Here is an 18,191-nt window from a genome sequence, read left to right as displayed (position 1 = left end):
CAAAAAGATCTTCTCGTCCCTTAGTCTGGGACTGCGGTCTTCCAACACCGCATGCCTCTTGGGCCGCTACACCCACTCTCTGTGGGATACGGTTGCGGAAGTGCTGCCAGAGTGTCCGTTGGAGGTACGGGCCAAACTCGGCCAAACCCTTGTGGAGGGCCGTGATGCAGCCAAATATTCTATACGGTGTGGGCTGGATACCACGACTCACTGGGTAGAGCGACGGCAACGATGGTGGCAGTCAGACGTCACGCCTGGTTGAGGTACGCCAACTTTTCGGCCGATGTCCAGAACACCTTGATGGACATGCCGTTTGATGGCCGTTGCCTCTTTGGTGACAAGGCAGACCATGCGCTCGAGCGCTTTAAGGACTCCAGGGCTACGGCCAACTCCTTGGGCCTCTCGGCCCCGCGCCAGCAATCGGCTGCCTTTCATTCCTTTCGTGGCCACGGAAGGGGTGTACCCACACGTGCCACCAGCCAAACTCCGCAGGGTAATTCCCAACGCAGTGGCGGCCGTTGGAACCGCCGTCCCGGCGGTCGGGGACAACGGCGAGGTCAGTCCACACCTTCCCCTGTAGCATCCGCCTCAAAACCCTCCTAGTCCGTGCTTTCAGGCCCATGTGACGCCAGTGGGGGGCAGGGTTCGCCATCACCACCTCCACTGGCGCACCGTCACTTCGGACAGCTGGGTGCTGCAGATCGTCCGAAGGGGCTACTCCCTCCCCTTCGAGGCGACTCCTCCAGCCATGCCACCGCAGAACCACCGTGTATCGGGGGATCATCTGCGACTTCTGCAGGAGGAAGTTATGGCCCTCTTGGCCAAGGGGGCCATCGAGCGCGTTCCTGGGCCAGAAGTAGGGTGTGGTTGCTACTCCCACTACTTTCTGGTGCCCAAGAAGGGCAAAGGGGGCCTACGCCCTATCTTGGACCTAAGGAACGTCAACGGCTTCCTCCGGAAGAAGAAGTTCAAGATGCTGACACTGGCTCAGGTCCTAGCTGCCCTGGACCCAGGAGACTGGATGGTAGCGTTGGACTTGCAGGACGCTTATTTCCACATCCCCGTCCTGCCGGCCCACCGGCGCTACCTGCGGTTCACGGTTGGCCACGAGCACTTTCAGTACACCGTGCTCTCCTTCGGCCTTACCAGCGCCCCACGGGTGTTCACAAAGGTGATGGCGGTGGTCGCAGCTCATCTGCGCAGGTTAGGGGTTTCAGTCTTCCCCTACCTCGACGACTGGTTGTTGAAGGCAGGCTCGCCCCAGACAGTCGTCAGCCACCTTCAGACTACGGCAGATCTCCTGCACCGGCTGGGGTTCTCCAACAATGTGCCAAAGTCACACCTGTACCCCTCTCAGAAGCTCCTTTTCATCGGAGCCGTTCTCGACTCGGCGCGGTTTCGGGTTTATCCACCCGAACAGCGGGTCCGGGATATTCAGGCTCTGATTCCCATCTTTCAGCCGTTATCCCGGGTCTCGGTCAGGTTGACGCTGCGGCTTCTGGGGCTGATGGCCTCCTGCATCCTGCTGGTGCATCACGCCAGGTGGCAGATGCGGGCTCTACAGTGGGACCTGAAGTTTCAGTGGGCCCAGTATCAGGGCAACCTGTCCGACCACGTCCTGATCTCGGAGGGCACTGCGAGACAGCTGCAGTGGTGGCTCACGGACCGCGATTGGGTCAGCGGCAGATCCCTCTCCCTTCCCCAACCGGAGAACTTAGTTGTCACGGATGCGTCCCTCCAGGGCTGGGGAGGCCACATGGGAGAGGTGGAGATCAGAGGCCTCTTGTCTCCGGCGAAGGCCCGGCTCCACATCAACCTGTTGGAGTTACGGGTGATTCGTCTAGCACTGAAAGCATTCCTCCCCTCTGTCCGGGGGAGTGTAGTGCAGGTGTTCATGGACAACACCACCGCCATGTGGTACTGCAACAAACAGGGCGGGGTGGGGTCGTGGACCCTTTGCCAGGAGGCTCTACGCCTCTGGCAATGACTGGAACGCCAGGGCGTGACCCTGGTGGCTCAACACCTGGCAGGTTCTCTGAACGCCAGGGCGGACGAGCTCTGCCGTCGGTGCATGATGGATCACGAATGGCATCTGAACTCGGACGTGGCGCAAGGCCTCTTTCAGCAATGGGGAGAGCCTTGGTTAGATCTATTCGCCACCGAAGAGAACGCGCAATGTCATCAGTTCTGCGTGTTGGAATTTCCAAGGCAGCACTCGCTCGGAGACGCTTTTCGTCGCGAGTGGAGCTGCGGTCTACTGTACGCCTTTCCGCCTATACCACTTCTGCCCAGAGTGCTGAAGAAGATCAAGCGCGACCGGGCCCAAGTCATCCTTGTGGCTCCGGACTGGGCTCGAAGGTACTGGTATCCAGAGCTACTCAGTATGTCAGTCGATCCCCCGGTTCGTCTGCCTCTTCAGGAGGACCTTCTGTCGCAGCAGCAGGGGATGGTCCTCCACCCGAACCTGTCCAGTCTCCACCTCTGTACTTGGAGATTGAGCGGCGACAGTTGAGGCCATTTGACTTGCCTCCTGAAGTCTGTAACGTCATTCTGGCAGCCAGGCGTCCCTCCACAAAGTCGGTATACACCTGCAGGTGGAACAGATTTGTGGCATGGTGCACAGCAAAGGCTGTGGATCCTCTTGCTGCCCCTCTTTCTGAGGTTCTTCTCTTCCTTCTCTCTTTTGCCCAGCAAGGCTCTGCTCTGGGCACTATCAAGGGCTACCTTTCTGCCCTTTCAGCCTTTCTGAGGCTGCCTGATCCACATTCTTTTTTCATGTCCCCTATTGTAAATAGATTTCTAAAAGGCATCACACACACATTCCCTCCTGTTCCGTTTGTGATGCCTCAGTGGGACTTGAACCTGGTTCTTACGTTTCTGATGTGCGCTCCTTTTGAGCCACTTCACAACTGTCCTCTCCGCCTTCTAACTCTGAAGACTGCTTTCCTGGTTGCTATCACCTCTGCCAGTAGAGTGAGTGAGCTCCAGGCCCTTACTTGTACTCCACCTTTCCTTTCTGTCCATCCGGACCAAGTGGTGTTGCGTACTAAGCCATCTTTCCTGCCCAAGGTTGTCACGACCTTCCACATCGGGCAGTCTATCACCTTGCCAACCTACTTCCCGCCACCGCATCCCTCTAAAGAGGAAGAGCGGCTCCACCGTCTGGACCCAAAACGTGCGCTCTCATTTTACTTGGATCGCACACGCCAGTTCCGGGTGGATGACCAACTCTTTGTTGGTTACGTGGGCGCTAAGAAGGGGAAAGCAGTGCACAAGAGGACCATCTCCCGGTGGATCATCTTGTGTATCCAGGCATGCTACTCCTTGGCTAGAAAGGAGCCCCCTGTTGGATTACGGGCTCATTCCACCTGAGCCACGGCGACTACAACTGCCCTGGGCCGGGGGGTGCCCGTACAAGGCATCTGTCAGGCAGCTACGTGGGCATCACTGCACACGTTTGCAAGACACTACTGCCTGGACAGCCAAGTCCGGAGGGAAGGCTTCTTTGGCCGTTCTGTCCTCCAGGACTTTCTGGTGTGATTATTGGTTCGCAGACCCACCACCGGGGTTGGTATTGCTGGGGTATCTATTCTAAGGTAAGGAATCTAATACTAACGTGTCTCTTTCAGATGCACAAGTTACTACTTGTGTAATGATATATCTGTAAGAGACATTAGTTAGTAATGTATTAGATTCCTTACCGACCCACCCATCCTCCCCGTTCTGCGAACCGATATCTAGGGTTAGGGTTACCCCCTTTCAGGGCCCTAGTTTCAATGGCACCAGTGTTGGTTTTTAACATGGCTCTGCGTTTCTGGCGCGGAAAAGCTGTGTCTAAGAACTGACGTCAGCACGCGGAGGCGGCGTCTAAGTACTCCGACGACGTCATCACGGCGTCCCACGACGCCGACGACGGACGTGGAGCCGCAGACGACGCCTACCGACGCGCAAGGGTGCTGCTACGCAAAAGTTTCCGGATACAGTCTGACGCCTGGGGATATTCTAAGGTAAGGAATCTAATACTAACTAATGTCTCTTACAGATATATCGTTACACAAGTAGTAACTTGTGCATCAGATGATCATTTGGTCCTTCTTCACCAGGAAATTACGTCTCTCTTGGCCAAGGGAGCTGTTAAACGGGTCCCTGCGCCAGAAGTATGTCATGGTTGCTATTCCCACTACTTTCTGGTACCCAAGAAGGACAAAGGCCTGCGTCCTATCTTAGACCTCAGGGACGTCAACTGCTTCCTCTGGAAGGAGAAGTTTAAGATGTTAACCTTGGCTCAGGTCTTGTCTGCCCTCAACCCTGGAGGCTTGATGGTAGCGTTGGATTGCATGACTCTTATTTTCACATCCCTGCCTTGCCTGCCCACTGGCCTTAGCTACTGTTCACGGTAGGCCACAAACATTTTCAGTTTACCGTGCTCCCCTTTGGCCTTACCAGCACCCCTTGGGTGTTCACGAAAGTGATGGCCGTGGTCGCACCTCATCTGCTCAGATCAGTGGTTCCAGTCTTCCCCTATCTCCACGATTGGCTGTGGAAGGCGAGCTCACCGGAGGCTGTCGTCACCCACCTCCAGACTAAACCTCCTGCATTCACTGGGGTGGTACTGGCAAAGTCACATCTGATTCCCTCTTAGAATCTCCTTTTCATAGGAGAGGTGCTGGACACAGCGCAGTTTCGGGTCTATCTTCCCGAGCAGCGAGTCCGGGATATTCGGGCTATGCCACCGATGTTTTACCCTCTATCCCGAATTTCGGTGAGAATGACCCTGAGGCTGCTGGGCATCATGGCCTCCTGCATCCTGCTGATGGATCATGCCAGATGGCATTTGCGGGCTCTGCAGTGGGACCTGAAGTTCCTGTGGGCGCAGCATCAGGGAAATCTTTCCGATGTCATCCAGAACTCGGAGGAGACTGCAAGTCAGTTGCAATGGTGGCTCACAAACCGGGATTGGGTCTGCGGCAGAGTCGTTTCCCTTCCCCAACCAGAGTTCACAGTAGTGACCCATGCATCACCTCTGGGATGGGGCGGCCACATGATGGAGCTGGAGATCAGAGGCCTCTGGTTTCCGGCGGAGTCCGGGCTCCACTTCAACCTTCTGGAGGTTTGGGAGATTCATCTTGCACTGAAGGCATTCCTTCCCTCTGTCAAAAGAAAAGTAGTGCAGGTGTTCACAGATAACACCACCACCATGTGGTATTGCAACAAACACGGCAGGGTGAGGTTGTGGACCCTATGTCAAGAGGCTCTTCACCTTTGGACAAGGGCATATCCCTGGTGGTTCAACACCTGGCAGGTTCCCTGAATGCCCGGGCCGAGAAACTCAGCCGCCAGCGCATGATGGATCACAGATGGTGTCTTCAGTCGGAGATTGTGCAAGGTCTGTTTCAGCAGTAGGGCGTGCCTTGGTTAGATCTATTCGCCAACAAAGACAACACGCAATGTCAGCAGTTCTGTGCATTGGAGTTTCCAATGCGGCACTCGCTCGACCCCGCCTTCGTCACGAGTAGAATTGCGGCTTCCTGTACGCCTTTCCGCCTGCACCACTTCTACACAGAGTCCTGAAGAAGATCAAGCGTGACTGAGCCGAAGTCATTCTTGTGCCTCCGGACTGGACAAGAAGAGTATTGTACCCAGAGCACTTGAGCATGGCCATCAATCCTCCAATCAGACTGCCTCTTTGGGAGTATTTTTTGTTGCAGCAGCAGGGGACGGTCCTCCACCCAAACCTTTCCAGTCTCCATCTCCTTGTGTGGAGATTGAGCGGCAACAGTTGACAGTTTTTGACCTTCCTCCCGAAGTCTGTAATGTCATCTTGGCAGCCTGGCATTCCTCAACTAAAACGGTATACACCTGTAGATGGCACAAATTTGTGGCATGTTGCACAGCAAAGGCTGTAGTTCCCCTTTTTGCCCCTCTTTCAGAGGCTCTGCTCTGGGGAGTCTTATATGCTATCTTTTGGCCATTTTGGCCTTTCTTTGCCTTCATTATCAGCCTTCTCTTTTCAAGTCCCCTATTGTTAACAGATTTCTGAAGAGCATTACTCATCTCTTTCCTCCTTCCGTAATGCCCCAGTGGGCCTTGAATCTTGCCTTCACTTATCTTATGTGTGCTCCCTTTGAGCCACTACATAATTGTCCTCTTCGTCTCTTACTTTGAAGACCACTTTTTTGCTTGCCATCACCTCTGCTCGCAGGGTGAGTGAGCTTCAAGCCTTATCTTCCAGACCTCTCTTTCTTACTGTCCATCCGGACAAAGTAGTCCTCCATACTAGGCCCTCTTTTCTTCCCAAATAGGTTACCTCTTTCCACATAGGTCAGACTATCACATTGCCCACCTTCCTCCCGCCTCCACACCTTTACAAAGAGGAGGAGAGACTCCACCGTATGGACCCAAAACGTGTGCTGTCTGTCTACCTTGACCGCACTAAAGACTTCCGGGTGGACGGTCAACTCTTCGTGGGTTATGTGGGTGCCAAGATGTCAGGCAGTGCACAAATGTACCATCTCTCTATGGCAGTGGTTCCCAAACTTTTTAGACCCGTGGCTCCCTTGACCTAATTGGCAGTTGGCCGTGGCTCCCCACCATTTTTTTACCCACGCACCGGGGTGCTGCGGCGCACCCTTTGGGAACCACTGGTCTATATGAAGAATCAAGCCTAGACATGATGAAGGATTCAGAGAGTAGCCATCACTGTCATAAAACTTTATTTGCAATCACAAAGATCTTATAAAGTACATCTCAATGCATACATAGAGTAGTACAAAGCACTCCCACTAAAAGTAACCAGGCTAGAGAAAGGCTCAAGGAGCTCTGTGGCGCTACAAGAAGTTTACCTGAGGTGGGCTCTGATCATGGGTATCCGCAGAAATTTTTTCGTGGGGGGGGCAAATTATTAACTTCATCACCATCCCCCCTGCACTCTTTCCCCCTCCACCTTGCACCCTTCTCCCCCTTCCCCTTGTACTCTACTTCACCTCAGCCTTGCACCCTTATCCCCTCTGCATTGCACCCTTCTCCCCTCTGCCTTGCACCCTTCTCCCCTCTGCCTTGCACCCTTCTCTCTGCCTAGCACCCTTCTCCCCTCTGCCTTGCACCATTCTCCCCTCTGCCTTGCACCCTTCTCCCCTCTGCCTTGCACCCTTCTCCCCTCTGCCTTGCACCCTTCTCCCCTCTGCCTTGCACCCTTCTTTTCTCTGCCTTGCACCCTTCTCCCCTCTGCCTTGCACCCTTCACCCTGCCTTGCACCCTTCTCTCTGCCTAGCACCCCTCTGCATTGCACCATTCTCCCCTCTGCCTTGCACCCTTCTCCCCTCTGCCTTGCACCCTTCTCCCCTCTGCCTTGCACCCTTCTCTCTGCCTAGCACCCTTCTCCCCTCTGCCTTGCAACCTTCTCCCCTCTGCCTTGCACCCTTCTCCCCTCTGCCTTGCACCCGTCTCCCCTCTGCCTTGCACCCTTCTCTCTGCCTAGCACCCTTCTCCCCTCTGCCTTGCACCCTTCTCCCCTCTGCCTTGCACCCTTCTCCCCTCTGCCTTGCACCCTTCTCCCCTCTGCCTCGCACCATTCTCCCCACTGCCTTGCACCCTTCTTTTCTCTGCCTTGCACCCTTCTCCCCTCTGCCTTGCATCCTTCACCCTGCCTTGCACCCTTCTCTCTGCCTTGCACCCTTCTCCCCTCTGCCTTGCACCCTTCTCCCCTCTGCCTTGCACCCTTCTCCCCTCTGCCTTGCACCCTTCTCCCCTCTGCCTTGCACCCTTCTCCCCTCTGCCTTGCACCCTTCTTTTCTCTGCCTTGCACCCTTCTCCCCTCTGCCTTGCACCCTTCACCCTGCCTTGCACCCTTCTCTCTGCCTAGCACCCCTCTGCATTGCACCATTCTCCCCTCTGCCTTGCACCCTTCTCCCCTCTGCCTTGCACCCTTCTCCCCTCTGCCTTGCACCCTTCTCTCTGCCTAGCACCCTTCTCCCCTCTGCCTTGCAACCTTCTCCCCTCTGCCTTGCACCCTTCTCCCCTCTGCCGTGCACCCGTCTCCCCTCTGCCTTGCACCCTTCTCTCTGCCTAGCACCCTTCTCCCCTCTGCCTTGCACCCTTCTCCCCTCTGCCTTGCACCCTTCTCCCCTCTGCCTTGCACCCTTCTCCCCTCTGCCTCGCACCATTCTCCCCACTGCCTTGCACCCTTCTTTTCTCTGCCTTGCACCCTTCTCCCCTCTGCCTTGCATCCTTCACCCTGCCTTGCACCCTTCTCTCTGCCTTGCACCCTTCTCCCCTCTGCCTTGCACCCTTCTCCCCTCTGCCTTGCTCCCTTCTCCCCTCTGCCTTGCACCCTCTCTCTGCCTAGCACCCTTCTCCCCTCTGCCTTGCACCCTTCTCCCCTCTGCCTTGCACCCTTCTCTCTGCCTAGCACCCTTCTCCCCTCTGCCTTGCACCCTTCTCCCCTCTGCCTTGCACCCTTCTCCCCTCTGCCTCACACCCTTCTCCCCTCTGCCTTGCACCCTTCTCCCCTCTGCCTTGCACCCTTCTCCCCTCTGCCTTGCACCCTTCTCCCCTCTGCCTTGCACCCTTCTCCCCTCTGTCTTGCACCCTTCTCCCCTTTGCATTGCACCCTTCTCCCCTCACACTCTCCAACATGCAGCAGTCACGAGTGACGACCCCTCAACGAGGAGTGAGGCAAAGACAGAAGCTGGCAGAGTGCGGCTGCATCAAGGCATAAGGCGCCCACCCAACGCTCTCCACCAGGCCTCTCACCCTGCACGCACCCAATGCTCTCCACCAGGCCCCTGAACCTGCACCCACCCAATGCTCTCTACCAGGCACCCCACCCTGCACCCACCCACCCAACACTCTCCACCAGGCCCCTGACCCCGCACCCACCCACCCAACGCTCTCCACCAGGCCCCTGACACCGCACCCACCCACCCAACGCTCTCCACCAGGCCCCTGACCCTGCACCCACCCTACGCTCTCCACCAGGTCCCCACCCTGCACCCACCCACCCAACGCTCTCCACCAGGCCCCTGACCCCGCACCCACCCACCCAATGCTCTCCACCAGGCCCCCCACCCTGCACCCACCCACCCACCCAAAGCTCTCCACCAGGCCCCTGACCCCGCACCCACCCACCCAATGCTCTCCACCAGACCCCCGACCCTGCACCCACCCACCCAACGCTCTCCACCAGGCCCCCCACCCTGCACCCACCCACCCAACTCTCTCCACCAGGCCCCTGACTCCGCACCCACCCACCCAAAGCTCTCCACCAGGACCCCCACCCTGCACCCACCCACCCAACGCTCTCCACCAGGCCCCTGACCCCGCACCCACCCACCCAACACTCTCCACCAGGCCCCTGACCCTGCACTCACTCCTTATGAAATGTCATTAGTGCTCATGTAAAGCACTCCAATATGTTTGGGTTGAGTTTGTTCTATATAAAAATTGAGGGGAAAAAAATGAAAAAATGAGTTTCATTTACTCTTTCAATGCTATTTGCATCTAAATAACCAAAGGTGCTCGTGACTCCACAAGGAGCATGACCCCCTCCTGTGCTGCAACACCTTCCTTTCTGCCACTGACCGGCATCTCTTTCACAGCTCATCAGCAGCTAAAAGAGTTGATTGCCTTTTTAAATGGTTAGAACTGCCAGGAGCCAAAATGCGGGATTATGGGCATCATCTTTTGCCTTTGAGTAAGAAGTGCCTGGATCTTCATTGGCAGACGGGCCTCACAGTTATGTCTGTAGCCGAGTCCTGTGCGCGCTGTTTGTGCACCCCCCTCCACACCTCCCACGTCGCCGTGTTGCTCTGCTTCAGAAAGGCAGACACTAGGGGCAGAGCAACCTATTAATCTTGGAGGTGAGGGGGCGGCAATGACACATTCTTAGTGTGACTTTCACACTTCTCCTTTCCCACATCATGCCCGCGGCGCCCCTGGCTCCTGATAACGGCGCACCAGGGCGCCGCAGCGCACAGTTTGGGAACCACAACTCTACGGGTTGTCTTATGCATCAGAATTTGTTATTCTTTGGCAAAAAAGGAACCTCTAGTAGGACTGCGCGCCCACTCTACCAGGGCAACGGAAGCCACTACTGCTTTGGGACGAGGAGTTCCGTTGGTCGACATCTGCCAGGCAGCCACATGGGCATCCCTGCACAATTTCACGAAACGTTATTGCCTGGACAGCCAAGTTCGGAGAGACGGCTTTTTCGGACGTTCTTTTCTCCAGGACTTCCTGGCTTGAACTTAATTCACATAGCCAACTCTGGGGTTGGCATTGCTGGGGTATCTATTCTAAGGTAAGGAATCTATAATTGCGGTCTCTTTCAGAGGAACAAGTTACTTACCTTCGGTAACGATCTATCTGTAAAAGATATTAGTCTTTATAGATTCCTTACTGCCCCACCCATCCTCCCAATTCTGCGAACTGACTTCAAGGGTCAGGGAGTCCCTTACAGGGTCCTAGTTATGTGCACCAGGAGTCAGTGTCTTGCATGGCTCTGCGCTTCTGGCGTGGAAAGCCGTGTTAGAACTGACATCAGCGCACACAGGCGTCATCTAATTAGACACCACAATATCATCCCTGCATCCACGATGCCGGCGACGAACGCGAAGTCGGCCGATGCCACCTACTGAGGCACAGGGGTACTGCTATGAAAAAACTTCTCCAAATACTGTCTGATGCCTGGGGGTAATTCTAAGGTAAGGAATCTATAACTATTATTGTCTCTTACAGAAACATTGTTACCGAAGGTAAGTAAAGTGCTCATTTCTTATCATTTTATTCATTTATGTGGCTGCTGCGCTGGCAGCATGTGGGGCGACGCTCCTCCGCCATAATACAGGAGCTGCCACTGAGCAGAAGACCACCAGGGTTGCAGTCAGCAGGTAAGTAATATCTTTTTTTCCCAATTTTTTTCCATGCGCTGCCCCCTGCGCTGCCTCTTCGTGCTGCTCCCAAAGTTTGCCTTCACAGTAGCCACTACTGCCTTTGTCAGTATTTTGTTTTTGATTTATTTTGTGAGGGCTTAATCTGAATACAGCCTACAGACTACTGCTAGAGGCTTCTCGTGGCCTGTGGACAGAGTAACTACAGGGACAAAGGACGGGATAAACAGTGCTGAGGTCCAGGTGACGACCTATGAGCAATGCAAAAACAAATGCACTGTAGCACATGTGAAGGAACAGCGACCTGAGCAGAAATGTAAAGTTAAAGAGAAAGAATGAAACCTCAACTCTTGTCTCCCAACACCAAGCTTAAGCTTTGAAATCACTTTTAAAATTCACTCTACATGTGGACATTGAAAAGTGGGGCGTCACCTGGACCATGACTCAGAAACAGGCATGTTAACCCATCGGACTACACCTACCGGTTTGGAGTTGACATAGGGTACTAGAAGATAGGGTGGGTACCATTAAAAGTGAGTCGGTGAGCTTGAGGGTCAAGGTCCCTCAACTGCAGACAGTATGCATTTAAATTGACCATTTGAAATGTGTGTATTAGATTTTGAGCAGGCGTCCTTTTGCCTTCGGCTCAAGGTTTTACAACCACCAACTGTCACTTGCAGAGATGGTAAGGGGTAATCAAGAGGTAGAACACACAAGGACAGAGGGATCTGGAGAACACCATGTTGTTGCAATAGAAAGCTTTGGTGGGAGAAGTACCAGTTGTTGTTACTACTCAGTGTCATTCTGATACACCTCTTCAGTCTTATTGTATGTCCAGACATCAAATGCAAAGGGCAAGAGGTACACAAGGGTCTTTTGGGAGATAGACTGTGAGAGGTCAGCATCTGGCAGTCTTTGGCTGTGCTTAGGAGAAAATGACACCGCATGTGTATCCCTGCTATAGTGCCCTTGTCCAACGCTACCAAAATAAGTCAAAGAGAAAATATGAGACAGATGAGCACAGTGAGGTCCTGCACTGCAATGCTGCATTTGAATGGCCTGTGAGAGTAGCTGCTTGATATGACGTAATCGTGAATTCACCATTCTAACGCCAATACTGTCTAACAGACTCACAGACAAAATAAATGCTTGGGCCTCAGCTAGCCTTCCTGCGGGGAAAGGAAATGGGGTGAAAGGGAGGAGATGTGGCCTAATGGACTGAGCTGCTGGCTGTGAAACTGGGGAACCAGGTTTTAGTTCCAGCATCGGTTCAACGTCCTGTGATTCTCCACAAATCACTGAGGGTCAGATGTACTATCATTAGTAATAAGAATGTTTTGTGAATAGCTATATGGTGATTGCTATTACTAATGTAATAAAGTTATATTTAACCCTTATTTCAATAATGAGCGATTCGTAGTGGGTTGTAAATAGACATACATCATTGAATATTAATGAGGTAGGTCATACATTGTGACCTGCTATGATTGGCTGCATCACAGGGATGGAGGCCTGCTGGAGTCAGCAGAACACCATGTCTGTGATTGCTTTCAAATAAAGCAATCTTTTTTTCTTAAAAGCAGCCCACTGCCTGATCTTAAACATTTTTTTATCAACGTTCACAAAGGAAAATGGATTTGATCCAGGAGTCCATCTGAGCTTCTGCACGGATCTAGCTGAGCTCTTTTAAGGTACCAATTGAAATCCTTTGAAAGAGTCCAATCTAGATTCCTGAATTAGCTCAATCAGGTTCATGCAGGAGCTAGCTGAGTTCCTTAGGGCCCCAAACTGAACTGCAAGGAATCACCTGGGCTCATGCAGGGACCCAAGCAAGCTCTTGTAGAGATTTTTTCCGCCTCAATTTGGTACTTGCTAGAGCTTCAGTAGAAATGAAACTGAACTCCTCCATCGTCCCAAATGAGCCCCTGCAAATATGGAAGGTGTTTATGCTAGTTTCATAGAGGGCCCAATTACAACTTTGACTGTGTGGGAGTGGGTCCACCATGCTGCCACCATGCTCCCACACTGCCAAAATAGTGTAAACACTGTGCGCCAGACTACGGGTTTTCTCGTGTTTGCCTCTGAAAATGAGCACTGCAATGGGAGCACCAAAGACAGTTCCTGCACGCCATGGACTCTGCAGTCCATGCCGTGCAGGAACTGGGGTGCATGCACACAGGAAGGCGTAACATGCATGAACCCTCATGCACCGGGGAAACAACTTTCCTCACCGCCTGCAGTTTCATGCAGTAAGAACCTCCATATAACCGCTGGCGTTGAGGAAAGTTGTAATATGCTTGCCAGTGCTGCAGGGCACTACTAAGCATATTGGGGACCTCTGACCACTGCACCCCCAATAGGGATCTCTGTTCCCTTGTTATTGCAGCAGTGCCATGGCGGTCTGACTGCCCAAGCTGTAATCTGTTGGTCAGACCACGGGTGAAGCAGTGGCCAGACCGACACCACTGCGCTACCATGAGTTTGGCGGTCCTCGGACCACCAAACTCATAATTAGGCCCAGAGGCAGATGCTCTTTATATAGAACAAGGTGAGCGTAACCAAAATGTCATAGGACAAATATATTGTGCCATAAATATCGTTGACTGAAATATTGCCCCATTGTTAATAATAGAAAATCTGCTGTCAATCAGACGATATTTTTGTAAATGATATGTAGAAGACAAATTTCTGTCACAAGACATTTTTACTAGTGATTTTCTAATGTACAACTATCTTTCTCTTCCCTCATTTCAAATCTCTAACTCTGGTTTTCCCATTTTTTTGCGCTGTCTCCTCTTCAACTTTAAGTTTCTCCTCCTCCTTCTCTTTTTATTTCATCCATTCATAATTTCTACTTTATTACTGGTTTAATTTTCCATTCTCTTACTTGGTTTCTTTTTCGTCCCTATTAGAGCTTTGCTTATGTTCCTTCCTCTCTGTATGCATTCTGTTTTTTCATCAGGTTTTGTAGTCGCTGTTACCTTCCTCCTTTTTGCCTGTGGGTCTAGTTTGTGTGATGCCTCTGGTATGCACTCTTTTGTTTTCTACCTTATTCTTATCTTTCCACACTTATTCTTCTTCTCTCCAGGTGCAGACATATGTCCTATTTCTCTTTATTATCCAGTGGTCTTGAACACGCCTTCAAGATGATTTTTCCCATGTAATTAGGATCTCCATATTTTGTTCAGATTTAAGGGGTCAATTACGATGGCGGGCCGTAGTAACGGTCAACGGAACCGACCGCAAGAGGTGCAGCAGTCCCGCTGTGCCTATCAGGATGCGACCGCCACCATGGCAGTCGCATCCTGTATATTTAACATTGTGTCGGGCGGTGCTGTATTCAGCACCCGCCACAATGTTAAATAGGCATGTTGTGCATTTGCATGCACAATGTGACAGGCACCGCGCGGTGCCTGCCATGTTGTGCAGGCAAATGCAGAGGGTACCATAGGTACCCCTATGTGCACCCCCCACCCCCCAACACCCTGGGGGCCCGCAACGGGCAGACACCGCTTGCCATTCCATGGCGCCGCCATGGAAACGCACATCCCCGCCTGCATTATAATATGGATGGCAGTGTCTTACAGACACTGTCACCATATTATACCCCTTTTCTGCCTGATCGCCACCACCGTTTAGGCGGTGGCGATCTGCCCGCCATACTAATAGACCTCTTAGTTAGGAGGCTTTTCTGTAAGCCATATGTTTCGTAGTTTAAAGGATGTTCAAGACAAATGTCATCTAGTTCTCAAGAGACAATTGTTTCCCTTATATCCACAAAAGTAGAATGAAAGTAGTTACTTATTTTGCACTGTAAACGTTTGTCACACCTCACTGTGAGATAATCTCTGGATTCACTTTTCAAAGAAGGCCTCGAGAATGAGTCTCCACAGGATTGTCCTAGTTTTAGCATGCAGCATTTACCTGAAATGAAACAAACAAGTAGTATAGTATGTATAGTGTCCTAACTGCCTGGAGTAAGCAACACAGGTCTTATTTATTAACTCATTATTCCAGACATTTAATCTTCATCCGAACAAGGATGATGACGTTGGAAAGAGGGAGAAGGAAGATACAACAAAGACAATGGATTCCGCTGTTGAATCGGACCCGAAAAGCGACAGAGAGGTGGGATTTTTGACATTCAAATCAAAATATAATAAGTGGATGAGTTAAGTGGGCATCGCAAATTGAATCTTCCCTGACCTACACAATGTGCACGTATTTTAAGCTCTTTATGTGTTCTCTTCTCGTTTGCAAGTTGTCTTTCTTAAGGGAAGGATGTGTTTAGACAGGCAACTATCCTGACATTTAGTGCAATACTTGGCTATTTTACTGGAATCTCTGGCACACATAGATGTTCTTCTCGTGGCTCCATTATTCAACAAAACATCTCTGCACAAGCGAGGGACCCTGGAACACATTGCAATCATATGTTTTCAATGTTGAAAATAATTTAAATCAGGGAGGATGTAGGAGGCATCAGTTTCCATATCATTTTCAGGTCTGGTGTAGAGAAAGCTTTAGAGTTCTTGGCATCCTCATGTTTTCTAAATCAAAATCAAAAATATGTACACACACACACACACACACGCACAAACACACAAATAAGGGCTCTCAAGCTTTCTCCCATCTCTCTTTATCTATTGCTCTCTGTTAGTGTCATTCACATTTTACTTCTGTCTGCCACATAGGGCCCAGGGGCAACACGTGGCCCTCCTGATCTTCATATGCAAAGCCTTAACCCCCCCCCCACCCCTTTACCCGGTCAACCGCTGCACTACACTGCTGTTTACTCGACTCAGCACTAACATAAACATTATGTGAAATAAACGGCAAACAGTTATGTAACGGTTAATTGAAGATAAAGAAAGGAAGTAACTAGGGTGTCCTGCGCCGTTTAACATTAACAGCTTGCAGCAAACGTTTAAAAATATGATAGTCTCTACAAAATTCAAAGAGTGCATTTCATAAACATAAAGGATCATTTCACCTTAGTACATCATATCAATCCGTTTTATTTTTTGAAATTGCATTATGGAGTTTGTGTTTTTAGGTGATAGTTTTCAAACATGAATTTAGAAACATTTATTCTTCTACCCACCCTGACAACAATGCCAATAGTGAGCTAAGAGGCAAGTCAGGTGTTAGGTGCACCCTTTGGGTGGACTGGTTTGCTATTATGTATGAACAACATTACAGTTTACTGAATGAAGAACAGGAGGATGTTTTGTACCGCGCACACCCTGAAGTAATCTATTCCTAAGTCCTCTTACATGTGATAATGAAGAAAAAGGATGGCCAGTTAACTAAATGCATTGCATAGATCACCCAATTTGGTTAAGTAGCTAACCCAGGATTTATCCAGGGTTTTCAGGTTTCACATTGTGCTAATCAGCCAGTAGATGTAACGCTGCGCTACCCCTAAAACCATCCTATGCCATTGCCCAGACCGCCACCCTGATGTCATCAGAGCAGTCCTCGATCTCACTGAAGGCAAAACATTTTGGGCCCTGGGAAAAATGTTGCGAGTACCCATAGGATAAAGAATGGGGCAATGGGTCAGGGCACTTCAGCCATTAACTGTCTTCCACTCGGAGGGATCATTGACACAATATCCAGGTAAACACTATCGTTTGACACAAATATCCTGTCAAAAAATATGGTTTACTAAATGCAGTGTTCCTATACATATATTGATTAGTACAAAAATGTCGGAGGAAAAATTTCGATGACACTAAGATCATCAAAAATTATACAAGAATATACATTTTGTAATATGAACAGAGTTTAAAGTAGTAAAATAAATATTTTAATATATATATTTAATCTGATGCTAGTTAAATAAAGCCCACCAATAATTAACCCCTTCGCGGCTGGGCAAATCCCCTGCTGTGCTGGGGGGTGGAGGGGGGGGGTTCCTTTAGAAAGCTCGCACAGCATGGAAATTTGCCCAGCATGCGAGCGTTCTAACGTTCATGACGAGCTCAGCTCGTCATGAGCACACGAGCACCATGGCTCATGACGAGCTGAGCTCGTCATGAGACTTGAAGGTGTTAATAATATATATAATTGTATAAAAATACAAACACATATATACATGTATATATGTGTTTGTGTCTTCATAAATATACATATAACATATATATAGTGTAACAACAAGACCATCCAAAATTTAAACAATTCCAAATCAAAAATGCATTAATTAATTTAGACAATAAATTAGGTATTACACATTTAAAACCCCAAACAACACATATACTAAAAATACTATAAAAAGTGGAGAAAGCATTGGACTTTGGAGGAATTAAATTTGCTATTCTCACTCCAGTGTGTACAACTGTAGGGAAAGCTTTGGACTGCGGAGAGGTCAAATTTGCTATTTCCACTTCACGCTATACAACAGTAGGGAAAGCATTGGACTTTGGAGGCGTAACATTTACTATTACCACTCCAGTCTGTACTACAGTAGTGAAAGTCTTAGACTCCTGTGGGGTTAAATTTATTATTCCTACTTCAGCCTGTCCAACAGCAGGAAAGTTTGGACTTCAAAGAGATAACATTTACTATTCCCACTTCAGTCTGGGCAACAGTAGGGAAAGCTTTGGACTTCGGAGGGAGGAATTCTCTATTACTTACCGGTAATCTTCATTACTCCTGATCCCGTTGTCCTCGTCCCATTCCTATACAAAGTGGAGATGGCCATCCCCGCAAAGGAAAAAAAGAACAGGAGCATGCTGGGATACCTAACCCACCCCCTCCCACTGGGAGTATATAAGTGGGACCAGCCCAGCATGAAGCCTGAAAACACCAAGCCAACAACCGGAAGACCGGCTGCTCGGGAGGGAGGGGCGTAAGGAATGGGACAAGGACAGCGGGACCAGGAGTAATGCAGATTACCGGGAAGTAATAGGGCATTACCCCTGGTCCCTCCTGTCCTTGTCCCATTCCTAGACAAAGTGGAGAATACCATAGCAAACAACCCGGCCTTCCGGACACCCACCAATGCCAGGGGCACCACACCAAAAGCAGCACCCAACAGAAGCAAAAGGGAGCCCACAAGAAAGAAGAAAACGCAGGCAAGAGCACACAACCAGCCATGCCTCCAACCAAGCCAATGGAGCCGAAACCCCCAAATCAGCAGAAGACGATCAGGATAGACAGCGAAAGAGCACAAGATTCCCCGGCAAGCCAGAGGAGGCCCGGCATCCAGAGCCAAGCCCCAAGGGAACACCCAGAGGGACTGAAACAAATGTCTCCCCTGAACAACCAGGGGAAGGGGGCCCAGGAGAAGCGAAAGTACCA

General features: G+C 50.8%; 1 protein-coding gene across 8 annotated transcripts in view; it reads left to right on the top strand.

Annotated features, from left to right (window-relative positions):
* LOC144768773 (uncharacterized) overlaps positions 1–18,191 on the top strand; it is a 9,320,023-nt gene that overhangs the window by 7,283,766 nt on the left and 2,018,066 nt on the right. For all 8 annotated transcript variants that reach the window (XM_078652700.1, XM_078652694.1, XM_078652695.1 and 5 more), the window contains one exon: positions 14,904–15,014. In XM_078652700.1, the coding sequence (XP_078508826.1) occupies positions 14,904–15,014 (111 nt within the window). The remainder of the gene's footprint in view (positions 1–14,903; positions 15,015–18,191) is intronic.

Source organism: Lissotriton helveticus, chromosome 7 (assembly GCF_964261635.1).
Source record: "Lissotriton helveticus chromosome 7, aLisHel1.1, whole genome shotgun sequence".
Taxonomy (NCBI): domain Eukaryota; kingdom Metazoa; phylum Chordata; class Amphibia; order Caudata; family Salamandridae; genus Lissotriton; species Lissotriton helveticus.
The sequence above is the reverse complement of the archived record's forward strand: the minus strand, read 5'-3'. Positions and strand labels throughout refer to the sequence as shown.